The 14,493-nt window shown below is 55.3% G+C and overlaps 1 protein-coding gene across 1 annotated transcript in view; it reads left to right on the top strand.

The window, feature by feature from the left end:
- Positions 1 to 4,235: 4,235 nt before the first annotated feature.
- MAEA (macrophage erythroblast attacher) overlaps positions 4,236 to 14,493 on the top strand; it is a 49,221-nt gene continuing 38,963 nt past the window's right edge. The window contains exon 1 of the mRNA XM_030801140.1: positions 4,236 to 4,367. Within this exon, the coding sequence (XP_030657000.1) occupies positions 4,299 to 4,367 (69 nt within the window). The 5' untranslated portion in view covers positions 4,236 to 4,298. The remainder of the gene's footprint in view (positions 4,368 to 14,493) is intronic.

Genomic DNA, 14,493 nt, shown 5'->3' with positions numbered 1-14,493 from the left:
GTCTGCATCCTGATGGACAGTGGTGTGTCAGTAGCTCTGTCAGCCGCTTGCCCCGCATCAGCCCATGGCTCCAGGGCTGGCTCAGTCCTGCCACTGCTTCTGTCACGTGGGGTGGCTGCCCTCCGCTGGTGAAGGGCAAAGGGTCATGGTGTTACAGCCTTCTCTGTATTCACATTTGGTGCATCCCGAGCTCTTGTCCTGCATCCAAGAAGAATGATGATACATTGACAATTGAAGGGTGAGGAAGATGGAGAAGAATTTTATTTTATTTATTTATTTATTTATTTTGAGACAGAGTCTCGCTCTGTCGCCCAGGCTGGAGTGCAGTGGCGCAATCTCGGCTCACTGCAAGCTCCGCCTCCCAGGTTCACGTCATTCTCCTGCCTCAGCCTCTCCGAGTAGCTGGGACTACAGGCGTCCGCCACCACGCCCGGCTAATTTTTTGTATTTTTTTTTAGTAGAGACGGGGTTTCACCGTGGTCTCGATCTCCTGACCTCGTGATCCGCCTGCCTCGGCCTCCCAAAGTGCTGGGATTACAAGCGTGAGCCACCGCGCCCGGCGAGAAGAATTTTATTGAGTGACAAAGCAGCTCTCAGTGGAGCAGGGATGTGAGAGTGGTCCCCCACCTGAAGTTGGATGGTTTCTTTCTCCACGTGGCTGGGTTTGGGGCTTTCATGGGCTCAGAGTGCACACTGATTGGTTTGTGAGGATGCAAAAATGGCTAAAACAAAGGCATCACGCAAAGGTGGGGACAACAGTGTAAAAAACCAATTGAGGCCGGGCGCGGTGGCTCACGCCTGTAATCCCAGCACTTTGGGAGGATGAGGTGGGCGGATCACAAGGTCAGGAGATCGAGACCATCCTGGCTAACACGGTGAAACCCCGTCTCTACTAAAAATACAAAAAAAATTAGCCAGGCGTGGTGGCAGGTGCCTGTAGTCCCAGCTACTCCGGAGGCTGAGGCAGGAGAATGGCGTGAACCTGGGAGGCGGAGCTTGCAGTGAGCCGAGATCGGGCCACTGCACTCCAGCCTGGGAGACGGCGAGACTCCAGCCTGGGAGACGGCGAGACTCCATCTCAAAAACCAACAAACAAAAAGCCAATTAGGGAAGGATAGGTATATGTAAAATAGGTGAAGGGTGGGGACCAATCAGAAGAAAGCATGCCAAGCAGGAAGACAGGTTCCCAATCCAGTCCATGGATTTACCTGGGACTTGTAGGTCGGCTTTAAATTGTCTTTGGCTTGAAGGTCTGGTTTCACTGGGTAACTGCTCTGTCTGCCTCCTGCCACTATTAACGTGAAGGGAGGGTCGGACATGCCTCAGTATCCCCTCCTCCCTTTCGAGTTCAGGCACAAAACTTACCAGCATTAACATTAAAACAGAGATCTTAAGACTGACAAAGCAGACTCTTCGTAGCAATAAGACACTAAATTCCAACTTGACTCTAGGACAGTGTCACATGACAGATAGCTGGCCTTGAAGGAAATCAGTGTTTTACCCCAAAATATATTTATTTGACATATTTTGAAAGGGCTCTGCAAAGCTGTCTCTTGTGGGAGAAATTTACATTCTGTAGGGAATCCCTTGCCCTCCCTTTCCGGGTCTTTTCAGATTCTGAAGAAGTTAACGGTTAACTGAGAGTCTAGCAGCTCTTTTTTTTTTTTTTTTTTTTTTTTTAAGAGTCTCGCTGTGTCACCCAGGCTGGAGTGCAGTGGCGTGATCTCGGCTCACTGCAACCTCTGTCTCCCAGGTCCAAGCGATTCTCCTGCCTCAGCCTCCCAAGTACCTGGGACTACAGGTGAGTGCCACCACATCCAGCTAATTTTTGTATTTTTAGTAGAGACAGGGTTTTACTATGTTGGCCAGGATAGTCCTGATCTCTGACCTCATGATCCGCCAGCCTCGGCCTCCCAAAGTGCTGGGATTACAGGTGTGAGCCACAGCACCCGGCCAAGTCTAGCAGCTTTTAAAGATCTAGATAGGAAACATTTGCCATCTATTGCCTCTAATGGTGGCCACCTATGAGACTTCATCTACGTAATAAGAACGTTGGTCTCCACAACCCATTTTAACCAGATGCTCCTTTCTTTTGATTCCAGATCTTTAGATAAGCAGGCTTTCAACCAATTGCCAATCAGAACATCTTTGAATCCACCTGTGAGCTGGAAGCCCCGCTGTGCTTTGAGTTGTCCTGTCTTTTCGGACCAAACCAATGTAAATCTCACATGTATTGATTGATGCCTACATCTCCTTAAAACGTATAAAATTAAGCTGTAACCCAACCGCCTTGGGCATGTGTTCTGAGGACCTCTTGAGGCTGTGTCACTGCTCATGATCCTTGACCTTGGCAAAATAAACTTCTAAACTGATTGAGATCTGTTTCAAACACTTTTTGGTTTACAAAAGGACTAATTCAAGGCCGGGCGCGGTGGCTCACGCTTGTAATCCCAGCACTTTGGGAGGCCGAGGCGGGTGGATCACGAGGTCAGGAGATCGAGGCCACGGTGAAACCCCGTCTCTGCTAAAAATACAAAAAATTAGCCAGGCGTGGTGGCGGGCGCCTGTAGTCCCAGCTACTCGGAGAGGCTGAGGCAGGAGAATGGCGTGAACCCGGGAGGCGGAGCTTGCAGTGAGCCGAGATTGCGCCACTGCACTCCAGCCTGGGCGACACAGCGCGACTCCATCTCAAAAACAACAACAACAACAACACAAAAGGACTAATTCAAATACAGTTTTATCTTCCAACATAAGAAAACCTAGAATGAATGACTCAAAGGTTGTAGAGGGTTAAACAACCTCTCCAATGTGCAAACCTGACTTATAATTCCTAAATATTTCTGACTGTAGATGGTACTAGGATGGGATCATTTTACCATGGAAATGAAACCCGTGTCCTTTCCTTTGGGTTAATCTTGAATCCCTGGTGAAGTGAAGGCAGAGTCTCTAAGAGGACGGCAGTTCATCCAACTGCGGCAGTGCTCCCGTGTATTACTGGGACCATCCCGGAGAGTGGCAGGCACGATGCGAACTGCGAAGGGGTGCAAAGAGTACAGAGCGCCTGCTTCCATCTACAGGAAGGTCAGGAACGCTGTTACGGGGAGCAGGGTTAGAATGACGGGGATATAGCCTGGGAAGGGGCAGAGGAGCTTTCTGTGCCACGGGAAATGTCCTCAATCTCAACCAGGACATGGTTAGATAAAAGTGCAAATATGGGTGAAAATTCATTAAAGCTGTATAGTTAAGATTTGTGCACTTCACTGTAAAACTTACTTCAAATGTCTAAAAGACTGGAGTCTGCGGCCACACACTTGAGGAATAACAGTCCCAACTCCTGTTTAAGTAAGACAGAGAAAGATTCCACAGTGCGGGTCGGATGTCTTGTGTTCCGGCTGTAACATGTAGCAGGCTCCAAGCGGAGGTTCTCGCTTCATCGCTGCGTCACCTTAGATATTTTTCCTTTGTTTGAACACCAAATATTTTAAAAGTTGTTTAGAAATGTGTTATGTGAAACACAAGGTGGTTTAATTAGGACGTCATTTCCTAATTAATAAAACCTAATTTCAGTTTTATTTTGGAAAGGAGGGAGACGGGTGGTGTCTGAAAGGCTGAGAATGTGAAGTGGCTGAATTGAAGGCAGGGCACGACCCGGATGCCAGCGCTGCCCGCCCTGCAAGGAGAGGGCGGAGAGGCCACACGCTTCCCATGCTTCGGGAGTTTCTGTCCATAAATCAATTTTAGGTACTGGGCCTTTCCTCTTCCAGTTGGAAGTCGGAGATTCCGCATCAGGATTCCAGCAGCTGTAAATCGGTAAAAATAGGGCTAAAGAAAAATAGTTGGCTACAAGCGCATGTGGCCAGGCGTTTTGTCGGCGTTGCCCTTGTTACCTCAGGCACGAGGGACCCAAAAGGGCCCACCTCGCAGGAGCCCCGAGTAACTGGACGGACGCCAAGTCCCCCAACCCGCTCGGCCCCAGCTCCACCGGCCCGGGCCGCAGCCCGCACCCCATCAGCCCGCCCCGAGCCGGGAACATCCCCAGGCCCGGCGTCTGCGTCCTGAACCCGGTAGCGAATTCAAGGAGGAAACCGCCAGTTTGGGCTATCGTTGATTGGCTGAACGAGAGGAAACCCGGCAGCGATTGGTTCGCGCCGTCTTCCGCCTCCGGCCGACTGGACGGATACGATTGGTGAAGGCGCATCGGCCCGCCCCCGCCCCGCTCCGGCCGGCGCGCGGCGTCATTTCCCGGCGTGCAGCGCGCTCGCGCGTACCCCGCCCGCTAATGTTTTGGCCGCTTCAAGATGGCGGTGCAGGAGTCGGCGGCTCAGTTGTCCATGACCCTGAAGGTCCAGGAGTACCCGACCCTCAAGGTGGGCGCCTGCGCCGCGCAGGCCGAGGACAGCGAAGGCGTCTCCAGCCAGTGCCCTCGGGCCGCGAGGGGCCGCCCCAGGAGGGCCAGCGGCGAGGGCGGCGGGAGCTGGGCGCGGCCTCGCGGGGCCGTGCGGGCTTCTCAGGGGCGCCCGGTCCGCGCCGGGCAGGTGTGGCGGGGGCGGCGGCTTTGGCTCTGCCAGGCGCCCGACTGTGGCCCCTCTGCTTGAAGACTGCGTGAGCCGAGCCAGCGACGACTCTGGCAGCGCGAAGGGTGGCGAATTTGGGGCTGGGGTGGGAGCCGGAGTTTGCGGGGCGTGGGGGGGTCTCTGGCGCCCAGGCAGACGGAGTGCGCGCCGTTCCCGGCCGGTGTCCGGCCGCCCTCCCGGGAGCCCAGGGCTGGGAGGTGCCGGGTGCTCCGGTCGCTAGTTAGGAACTGTAGGGGGAAATCTCACGGCCTGATGGCACCCAGCGACCTTTTTGATGGGCGTCACCAAACCTGAAATACAGCTCTTGCCGTCTGGCCGCTGGTTGCGTGACCTTGGGTGGTCACCTAGCCACGTCGCACTTCTTAGAATGAAATTTGTGCTGCTAGTAGAAGGAGCCGATACTTGTTCTTTACCTAGTTAGTAGAGGATTTGATATGAAGCACCTGGGAAGGAATTCCTTAAAAGATCAAGGTCATAGCTTTCCTAGAGCTGCGGCTGAGCTTTGTGGTTCTGTGTTGCCTTCCTGGAGAGCTGCGTAGCTTCTCTCTCCTCCCAGAGCGCCCTGGTGTTCCCGTCCGTCTCAGGACGGACGGTGTCGCGACAGGTGTGGAGGATGCAGTATGGCCAGGTTGCTGTGCGTTCCCCCAGCCCCAGGGCAGTTCAGCAAAGGGCTGAAGAGCACAGGCTGTGAGCCATCCTGCTGGGGTGTGAATCAGGCTCCTCTGTATTCATCCTTACTGGGAGACATCAGGGCCCACTTGGTGACTGTTTATTCTTGTCAGATTTAAGCAGTGGTAGCGCCTGTGTCACCTCAGGGTGAAATGAGTGACCACGTATTGTTTCAAGCAGTGCCTGGCATTCATTAAAAGGTCCCTGCTACAGTTAGCGCTGCTGAAGTCAGGCTGTACCCTGGTGTAGATGGTCTTCATAGGAAAGCAGAAACAAGCTTCTCTTCCTCTTCATTAACTAGCGGTTTATTTCATATTTTTAAAAAGAAACGGGGTTTGACTGTTGCCTAGGGTGGTTTTGGATTCCAGGACTCAAGCGATCCCCCTGCCTTTTGACCTCCCAAAGCGCTGGGCTGACAGGTGTGAGCCACGCGCCCGGCCCACTAATGGTTTCGCAGTGGGGTTTCATGGTGCTTGTGTGTCCAGCACTTCATTTGATCAAGGAAGGGAGGGCAGTGTTGCTGACGTTACCAAAGGTCTAGCCTCTTGCTAGATCCCTCCAAGATGTAGGTGGTTGGTTTTTAATACTCAGTGACATTGGTGGATCTCTGTTGGTTTAGAGATGGAGACCCTGCAGCTGAGAGAGGTCTATACAAAGACATTGTGGTGACATTAGCAGGGAGCTCTAACCACTGACCACTTTGTCTCACGCAGTGCAGCTCCAGGCCTGTCATTTCAGCTAACACACAAGAAGGCTTGAAGATCAGAACCGTGGTGGTTTGTCACTTCTGGTACTGGCTGGTGAATGTGGGAAACACCAGATAGGAAAGGTTTCCAGAAATCCTTTCATTGTGTATTGAAGGAACTAGGAAGGGAGATGGAAGGTCTCCAGAAAGGATTCTTCAGGTCTTCCCCTGTTTTGTAATCGTGAATGTAATTTGCATTCCAGAGTGATTGCATAGCTTCTGATTAAAATAGTCATGCAGATAGTCATACAGGTAAAGAAATATTATAGTGTCGTAATTCTTCTGTTGACACTTGTGTCACTACTGAGTTAAAACTTTTTTTCGTTGAAGTTTTCAGGAGTGATTCCTAGTGGATAATGGAGGGGTTTTGCTGGGAAACCAGGGATCCTTGATTTAGAAGCATTTATTGGTATAGAATTAAACAGAACATGCTGCGCTCACAGCTCAAGAGCTGCACTCTTCAGTTTCCAGGAGGGGCCAGTGCGGATGTCAGAGAAGGGACCGAGGGCTGCAGGACTGGGGTTGTGGAAGGTGGGGGGTGGATGTCGTGCTTCTCTAGTCTGAGAGCACGTCCTCCTGCAGGGTGGTAGCAGCTGGCATGCTCTGGACTGGATCTTCACCTGGTAAGAGTTAAACTGCTTTCCTGCCAAGTGAGTCCTCCACAGACTCACAGGGGATTCCTTCCTCTTCAGAGGGCTTGGGAGCCCTAGGTGGGTTTCAGCAGTAACACCTGGGATGTCTGCTTCCTCACAGTGTCAGGGCGGCTGGTGGGGCTCCTGGGTGCCTGGCAGGTACTTATTTTTCTATTTTCCTGGTGAAGTGGGGTGGGAAGAGAATGGAATAGACGTGAATTGCTGCAGCCAACACGCACTGACCTTGGGCACCTCTGTCGTCAGGAGCTTCTATTTCCACCAAAGGGGTGGAGCAGCCTGTGAACATTTGGGCTGGATGAGCCTTTGTCGGGGGTGGGGGCTGTGCAGTATAGGATGTTTAGCAGCGTCCCTGGTGTCTGCCTGCCAGATGCCAAGAGCATGCCCCCAAAATGTCTCCAGACATTGCTAGATGTGCCCTGGGGGCATGCACACACCCATGAGAATTGCTGGGCTGGATCCTGCTTTAAGGGACTTGTTTCTTCCTCTTACCAAACGGAGGTGTGGCTCATGAGGACACAGCCTTGCGTCCTGGCTGTGGCTGTGTCTTTTTGCTGTCAAATGCTGTGAAGGCCGTCTGGTGTAGGGTGGTGGGTCATGCCTTGTGGGGGAGGGGAAAGATGAATAATTCACCATCTTTTTTTTTTTTTCTTTTTTCTTTTTTGAGACGGAGTCTCGCTCTGTTGCCCAGGCTGGAGCACAGTGGCACAATCTCAGCTCACTGCAACCTCTGCCTCCCAGATTCAAGCAATTCTCCTACCTCAGCCTCCCGAGTAGCTGAGATTACAGGCACCCGCCACCATGCCCAGCTAATCTTTTGTATTCTTTAGTAGAGACGCAGTTTCTCCGTGTTGTCCAGCTGGTCTTGAACTCCTGACCTCAGGAATTCACCATCTTTCAATTCAACATGCATAGTTTACCATCTTGAATTGGAAGCCCTTGTTTTCATTATTTTATAAAAGGTTTTTTTTTTTTCCTGATTATAAAAGTAATTTGATGAGTTGGGTGCGGTGGTGTGCGCCTATAGTCCCAGCTAATTGGAAGGCTGAGGCGAGAGGATCACTTGAGGCAGGAGATCCAGGCTGTGGTGAACCGAGATTGAGCCACTGCCCTCCAGCCTGGGCGACAGAGTGAGACCCTGTCTCAAATAATAAATAAATAAAAGTAATTTGTTTTTTCTTCAAGTTACCCTGCTGCACAGAGAGAACTTCATTAGCATTTTGGTGTATTTACTCCTACTATTTTCCTTCAGATAGCCGAAGAAAAATAATAGTAGAGAATTTCACATGGGTGTCTGCACGGCCCAGGGCGGGAAGCGGCGTTCGTCACCTGGCGACCCTGGTCTGGACCTGGCTCCTCTCTATGAGCCCCATCTGGGCCCACCCCTCCTCTCCTGGAGCCCCAGCAGGGGTTCCCAGCTCCAGTGAGTCCTCTCACACCCCAGGTGGTGATGCTGTCCTCTCCCCACAGGACAGGCTGAGAAACACCGGGCCTGTGGTTGCATTGTCAGGTGTCTGAATTCTCTGCAGGAAGATTCGCCTGTTCTGCCTTTGGTTCGATGACAGTCTGGTTGTCCAGGCACGGCCCTGATGCCTCACAGCCTGGGTTTGTGCCTGTGGTGGGAGTTTGGGCGCCAGCTGTGTGCTGAAGTTGTAACTGCTCCTGCGCCTTTTGCAGTTTTCTTAACTCCATCTTGGCTGGATTTGGGAGGATCATGTGTTCTCGAGTGTAAGAAACACAGGCAACCACAAAGCGTTTGACTTAATGACACACACATTGGGTTGGACCCTGGTGACGCTGTGTCTGAGGAGTCTTAGGCCGGGTCTCCACCTCTTCTATGGCCGGCTTTTTTGATGTACTTTATCTGCAGTCATGTCACACAGTCCTCCAGAATCCTCCCAGTCTCTAGAGCGCAGTGGAAATTCTTTCTGCCCAGAAGAGCCATGGTCTGCCCTTTGTGGCTCCCAGCTCCACTCCCCTCGCCTCTCCCACCGTTCGCTGGTGGTTTGGCCCTGGGCCGGCTTCCACGGCCTCTGCGCTGCACAGGTCTTCCCTCACCGGCCTGGGCCTTTCCAGCTGGATGGGCAAGGCTGAGATGAGGATGTAGACTTGAATTCACTGCTAGCTGGGGGGTTGGTTTGTTTTTGTTTTTTTTTTTGTTTTTTTTTTTTTTTTTTGAGACGGAGTCTTGCTCTGTCGCCCAGGCTGGAGTGCAGTGGCGCAGTCTCGGCTCACTGCAAGCTCCGCCTCCCAGGTTCACGCCATTCTCCTGCCTCAGCCTCTCGGAGTAGCTGGGACTACAGGCGCCCGCCACCACGCCCGGCTAATTTTTTGTGTTTTTAGTAGAGACGGGGTTTCACTGGTCTCGATCTCCTGACCTCGTGATCCGCCCGCCTCGGCCTCCCAAAGTGCTGGGATTACAAGCGTGAGCCACCGCGCCCGGCCTGTTTTTGTTTTTTTAAGTATTATTTTTTAACACATTTCAAGTCAAGAAAGGGCTTTTTAATGCCTGATTCACCGTAATGGCGGCCGTGGGACCTGAGCAAGGCACCGCCGCCGGGCTGCAGAGCAGGGCTGCGGGTGCACTTAGCTTCTCCCATGCCCTCCTCCGCAGCAGCGGTCTGAGAGCCTGCATCGGCCAGGTACGGTCAGGCCCTGTATAGTCAGGCCCTGGGCTAGCATGATGGGGAGACAAGTGAGACCCCGGTCTACACTCTGGCGGGAGGGAGGCGTCAGCACAAGCACACACAGACATCTCATATCCTTTAAAGACACTGATGAGGTTGAGGTGGATGTTGGACAATGGCAGTGGGCGGGGGCAGGGGCGGGGGTGGGGGTGCGCCTCCTCCAGTGAATGTGATATTGTGAGCTGGTTGGCGGAGCTAAGTTTTGGGGTGAAGCTCTGTGGACCATGTTGAAGTCCTGGCCGACTCTCACCCCAGTAGGCACACAGCACCGTTGGGATGATGTGGCTGGGGGTGTCCCAGAGCTGTGCAGGGAGCGTCTTACAATGAGGCTGAGTGCTGGGCAGTGACTTGCTCTCTGGGTACAGGGCTCAGCAGAATGGGAAGCAAGCCCAAGGAGACACATTGGCCCAGAATGAAGACAAGGCCGGCCGGTGCCTGTAGCATGTGACTGCCCTGTCTGCAGAGAGGCCGTGCCGCAAGCCGCACCCTCTGGGGGCTTCAGGTGGAGTGGGGATGTCTGGGTGCTGACCTCGGCATAGCAAAGCACACTTCCTGTCGGGGTAACTGCTGATGATTTTTAGGTCTGTTATTTCAGAATCGTTGTAGCTAGGGGCCATTATTTTGAAAACCTGAACAAAAGAATTATTCACTGTGTTAATACCACATTTAGTGACTGTTGAGCTGAATGTGGCTGAGCAGAAGAAAGCACCTGCTGTGCAGATGGCTGGCTGTGGACCCAGACCAGGACCCTGAGTGCTGCCCCACTCAAGGGAGGGGCCCAGAGCAGTCTCCTTCCTCTCCTCCCAGGCGAGCCTTTCATACCTGTCCTTCTCTCAGACTTTCTCTCCTACTTCATGCTCACCCATGCCTGTCTCGCAGACCCTGCCTGACCTGTACCTGCTCCCACACCTGTGGTGGATGAGCGCCATCACCCGTGCCTGTGCCGCCCTCACCCGTGCCTGTACCCCCCTCACCCGCTCCTGTGCCCCCCTCACCCGCTCCTGTGGCCCCCTCACCCGCTCCTGTGCCCCCCTCACCCGCTCCTGTGGCCCCCTCACCCGTGCCTGTACCCCTCTCACCCGCTCCTGTGCCCCCCTCACCCGCTCCTGTGGCCCCCTCACCCGCTCCTGTGCCCCCCTCACCTGTTCCTGTGCCCACCGTCGCCTGTGCCCCCTCACCCGTGCCTGTGTCCCCCTCACCCGCTCCCGTACCCCCTCACCCGCTCCCGTGCCACCCTCACCCGCTCCCGTGCCCCCTCACCCGCTCCCGTGCCCCCTCACCCTCTCCCATGCCCCCCTCACCCTCTCCCATGCCCCCTCACCCGCTCCCGTGCCCCCCTCACCCGCTCCCGTGCCCCCTCACCCACTCCCGTGTCCCCTCACCCGCTCCCGTGCCCCCTCACCCGCTCCCGTACCCCCTCACCCACTCCCGTGCCCCCCTCACCCGCGCCCGTACCCCCCACCGGCGCCCGTGCCCCCCCACCCGCGCCCGTACCCCTCTCACCCGCGCCTGCGCCCCCTCACCTGCGCCTGTGCCGCCTCACCCGCTCCCGTGCCCCCCTCACCCGCGCCCGTACCTCCCCACCGGCGCCCGTACCCCCTCACCCGCGCCCCCTCACCCGCGCCCGTACCCCCCTCACCCGCGCCCGTGCCCCCTCGCCCGTGCCCCCTCACCCGCGCCTGTGCCCCCTCATCCGCGCCTGTGCCCCCTCACTCCTGTACCCCCTCACCCGCTCCCGTGCCCCCCTCACCCGCTCCCGTACCCCCTCACCCACTCCCGTGCCCCCCTCACCCACGCCCGTACCCCCCTCACCGGTGCCTGTGCCCCCTCACCCGCGCCTGTACCCCCCTCACCCGCGCCTGTGCCCCCTCACCCGCGCCTGTGCAGCCCTCACCCGCACCTTTGCCCCCCAACCTGCACCGTTCCTCACCTGCGCCCCTCACCCATGGCTGTGTCGTTCGTCACCCATGCCTGTGCCCCCCTCACCCATGCCTGTGCCCCCCTCACCTGCGCTGTGCCCCCTCACCTGCACTGTGCCCTTGCCTCGTGGCTGCTCCTGCACTTGGTTCTCCCTCCTGTTGGTTTTCCCGTTGGCGGTGCAGCTTCGTGGTGTGCACATGGCTCTGAGTCTTCCTCTCGTGAACTAAATCCCTTCCTTGCCCCACGTCCTCCTGCAGCTACTACTCCCTTTCTCTGCCCCTTCGTGTCTCTCTTCCTGTTTTACCTAAATCAGGTTTTTGCCCCCCAACACTCCACTCAAACGTTCCTCTTGAGGACAGGATGATGCTTCCGAAAGCGGTCAGTCCACAGCGAACCCCACTGCCTCGAGACGCTCCCGTCACTCAGCTCCTGTGACACCGTCCTCTGGGCTCTCTCCACCCCTCGCTGCAGGTCCTCACTTGCCTCCTCTGTCTTCTCTAGTCTTGGAGGCTTTTTGTTTTATGTCACCAGCCAGCCCTCCAGAGGTTGTGTGGCTTCACAGACGGCCTCTAAGCTCCTGTCCCCACACTGCTGCCCTCCCCAGGCCTCTCCCTGAGGCCATCCTGTGTAGTCGCCTCCTGGAGCCCTCTTTGCATGTCTGGGAGGCAGTTCAAAGATACGATACCAGGCGTGAAACCAAATGCCGCATCTTGGCCTTGGAGCCCCAGACGAGCGCCAGACCTGCCTTACGAAGCCACCCTTCCCAAGTCAGTTGACAGCGAGGTCCCCCGGCACTTGTTCAGTGACAGCCGAGCACTCGGAGTTTCCTCCATTTCTGTTTCTCACGTTTATCCTTGAGTCCACGAAAAAGGAGCCAGGAGGAGGGTAAGGGGGAATCAGTGCCGCCCTGCGTGGCCAGCTCCCTGCATGGGGCCTTAGCGGAGATCCTCCCGAGTGTTTACACTTCAGCTCATTACCCCAGAGCGTGGGGCTGGCCATTTCTAGCTTTGAAGGAGCCTGAAAAAATACATACATGTGTGTGTGTGTGTGTGTGTGTGTGTGTGTGTGTGTGTGTGTGTATGCCTATATATATATAGAGAGAGAGAGAGCACGTGCCTGAGTGTGGGCTCATTGCTGCCCTAAATAAAATTGGGATGTGGTTCCTTTTGCCCTTTGTCCCTCGCCTGCCTGGTTTCCTTTGCAGCACTCGTCGCAGTCTGACGCGGTCGCCTGCATCTGTCTGTGCTTTGGTTAGGCGTCTCCTTTAGAGCCTCTGCTCTGCGAGGGCAGGGGCCGGCCTTTGTCGTCGTTCACGTCACACCCATGAGTGTCTGGCACAGGAGTCACAGTCAGTGGCTGTTGGCTGAACCAATTTTTCCCCCGTCTGTCTGGGAAATTCCTAAACTTCGCATCTCACTTTTGTCCACTTGCCGCATTCCAGAGTACGTCTTGGTCTCATGGCCTGTGCCCTCATCTGGGTGTGGTCAGCCTCTTGCATTTCCTTTCTGCCTCCCCTCCACACCTCGCGATGTAGCCCCAGCCCCTGCCCTTCTCTCCTTCCAGTTGTTCTAGAACATTCCAGCATGGAAACCCTGCTGTGCAAGGCGCCTACACTGGCCACAGAAGCTGCACCTAACTGCTGAGGAACCCGGTTGCTGCCTGGAGTGGGTGCCGAGTACTGTCTGGCAGCATGGCCATGCTTCTTGAGGCATTTTAGCACCCTGTACCCCAGGTACTGTTGCATATGCCTCGCGTTCTCCATGAGCCTGCCATGCTTGCCCCCATCCTTGTGCTCTGCTCGTGGCTTGGCACTGTCTGTCCCCTGCCCGCTTGCGCTCACTGTCTCGTTCCTGTTACTGGAGATAGGTCCTTTGTGCCCCGCCCAAGGCCAGACTTTGTTCATGCACCAGACCCCCTGCCCCATCCCTGTGACCTGAAGAGGCACGCACCATCTTCTGGTTATCCACGAAGAGGCACGTGCGCCGTCTTCTGGTTATCCGTGAAGAGGCATGTGCGCCGTCTTCTGGTTATCCATGAAGAGGCACACGCACTGTCTTCTGGTTAACTGTGGGCGGGACCCACAGGTCCCCTCTGTCTGAGCCAGCCCTGCCTTGGGGTCACTGGAATTGCTTCTCATCTGGTTTTGCCGCCATCACAGTGCTATAGCCAGGGCACCAGGTAACCCCAAGACACTGCTGAGACCCATGATGGATTCTTGCTGCCCATCTCGACCTCTCACGGGGCTGGAACACAGCTCACCCCCTCGGGCTTCTAGAGCACCATCCTTGCGTTTCCCCCGGGTCAGTCCTTGGCCCTGGGTGTTGCTGTGAGCACCACTGCCTTGGTGCTCTCACAGGCTCTAGTGGACTCATAGGACCCTCTGTGTATACTGATGACTCCCAGGCAGGTATCTTCCAACCCCAGAGCCTTGTGTCCAGTAGCCTGTAAAACATACCCACTTGGCAAGGCACTTTGGCATTAAAATTATTATTATTTTTAAAGATGGGATCTCACTCTGGCACCCAGGCTGGAGTGCAGTGGCACGATCACAGCTCACTGCAGCCTTGACCTCCTGGGCTCAGGCGATCCTCCTGTCTCAGCCTCCCAGGTAACTGGGACCACGGGCGCCTGCCTCCGTGCCCGGCTAATTTTTTTATTTGTAGAGATAGGTTCTTGCTCCGTTGTCTAGGCTGGTCTCCATCTCTTGGGCTCAAGCAGTCCTCCCTCCTGGGCCTCCAAAAGTGTTGGAATAACAAGTGTGAGCCACCATGCCCACCTCCTTGGCATATTTAGATCTGAGCTTTTCATCTTAACACCTGCTGCCCAAACTGATTCTACCAGTCTCCCTTCTCTTCGGGAAGGGCAGCCCCTCCATCTCCCTTGGTCAGGCCAGAACCTTCAGGTTGGCCTTGATGCCTCTGTTGTCACAGCTCATGCCCAGCCCGTCTGCCCCTCCACCCTGGCGTCAGGACATGTCCAGGCCCAGCTGCTGTTGCTCTTCGCTCCTCTGCCCCTGCTGCTCAAGTCGCATCTCTCTCCGGAATATTGAATAGCCTTCTGGCTGCGCCTGCTCTTCCCATGCTCACCCCGGCTGCCCCAGCACCAGATCCTGTCATCTTTTCATTCTAGGAGTTTCCTGTCCTGGGGATGAAGGCCAGGGTCGCTACAGTGGCTCCCAGGCCCTTTGCCCTGTAGGGCGCTGGGCCAATGGCTTTTCTGCCACCATTCAGCCAGGCCACCATGCCGAG

This window comes from Nomascus leucogenys, chromosome 20 (assembly GCF_006542625.1).
Source record: "Nomascus leucogenys isolate Asia chromosome 20, Asia_NLE_v1, whole genome shotgun sequence".
Lineage (NCBI taxonomy): Eukaryota > Metazoa > Chordata > Mammalia > Primates > Hylobatidae > Nomascus > Nomascus leucogenys.
The sequence above is the reverse complement of the archived record's forward strand: the minus strand, read 5'-3'. Positions and strand labels throughout refer to the sequence as shown.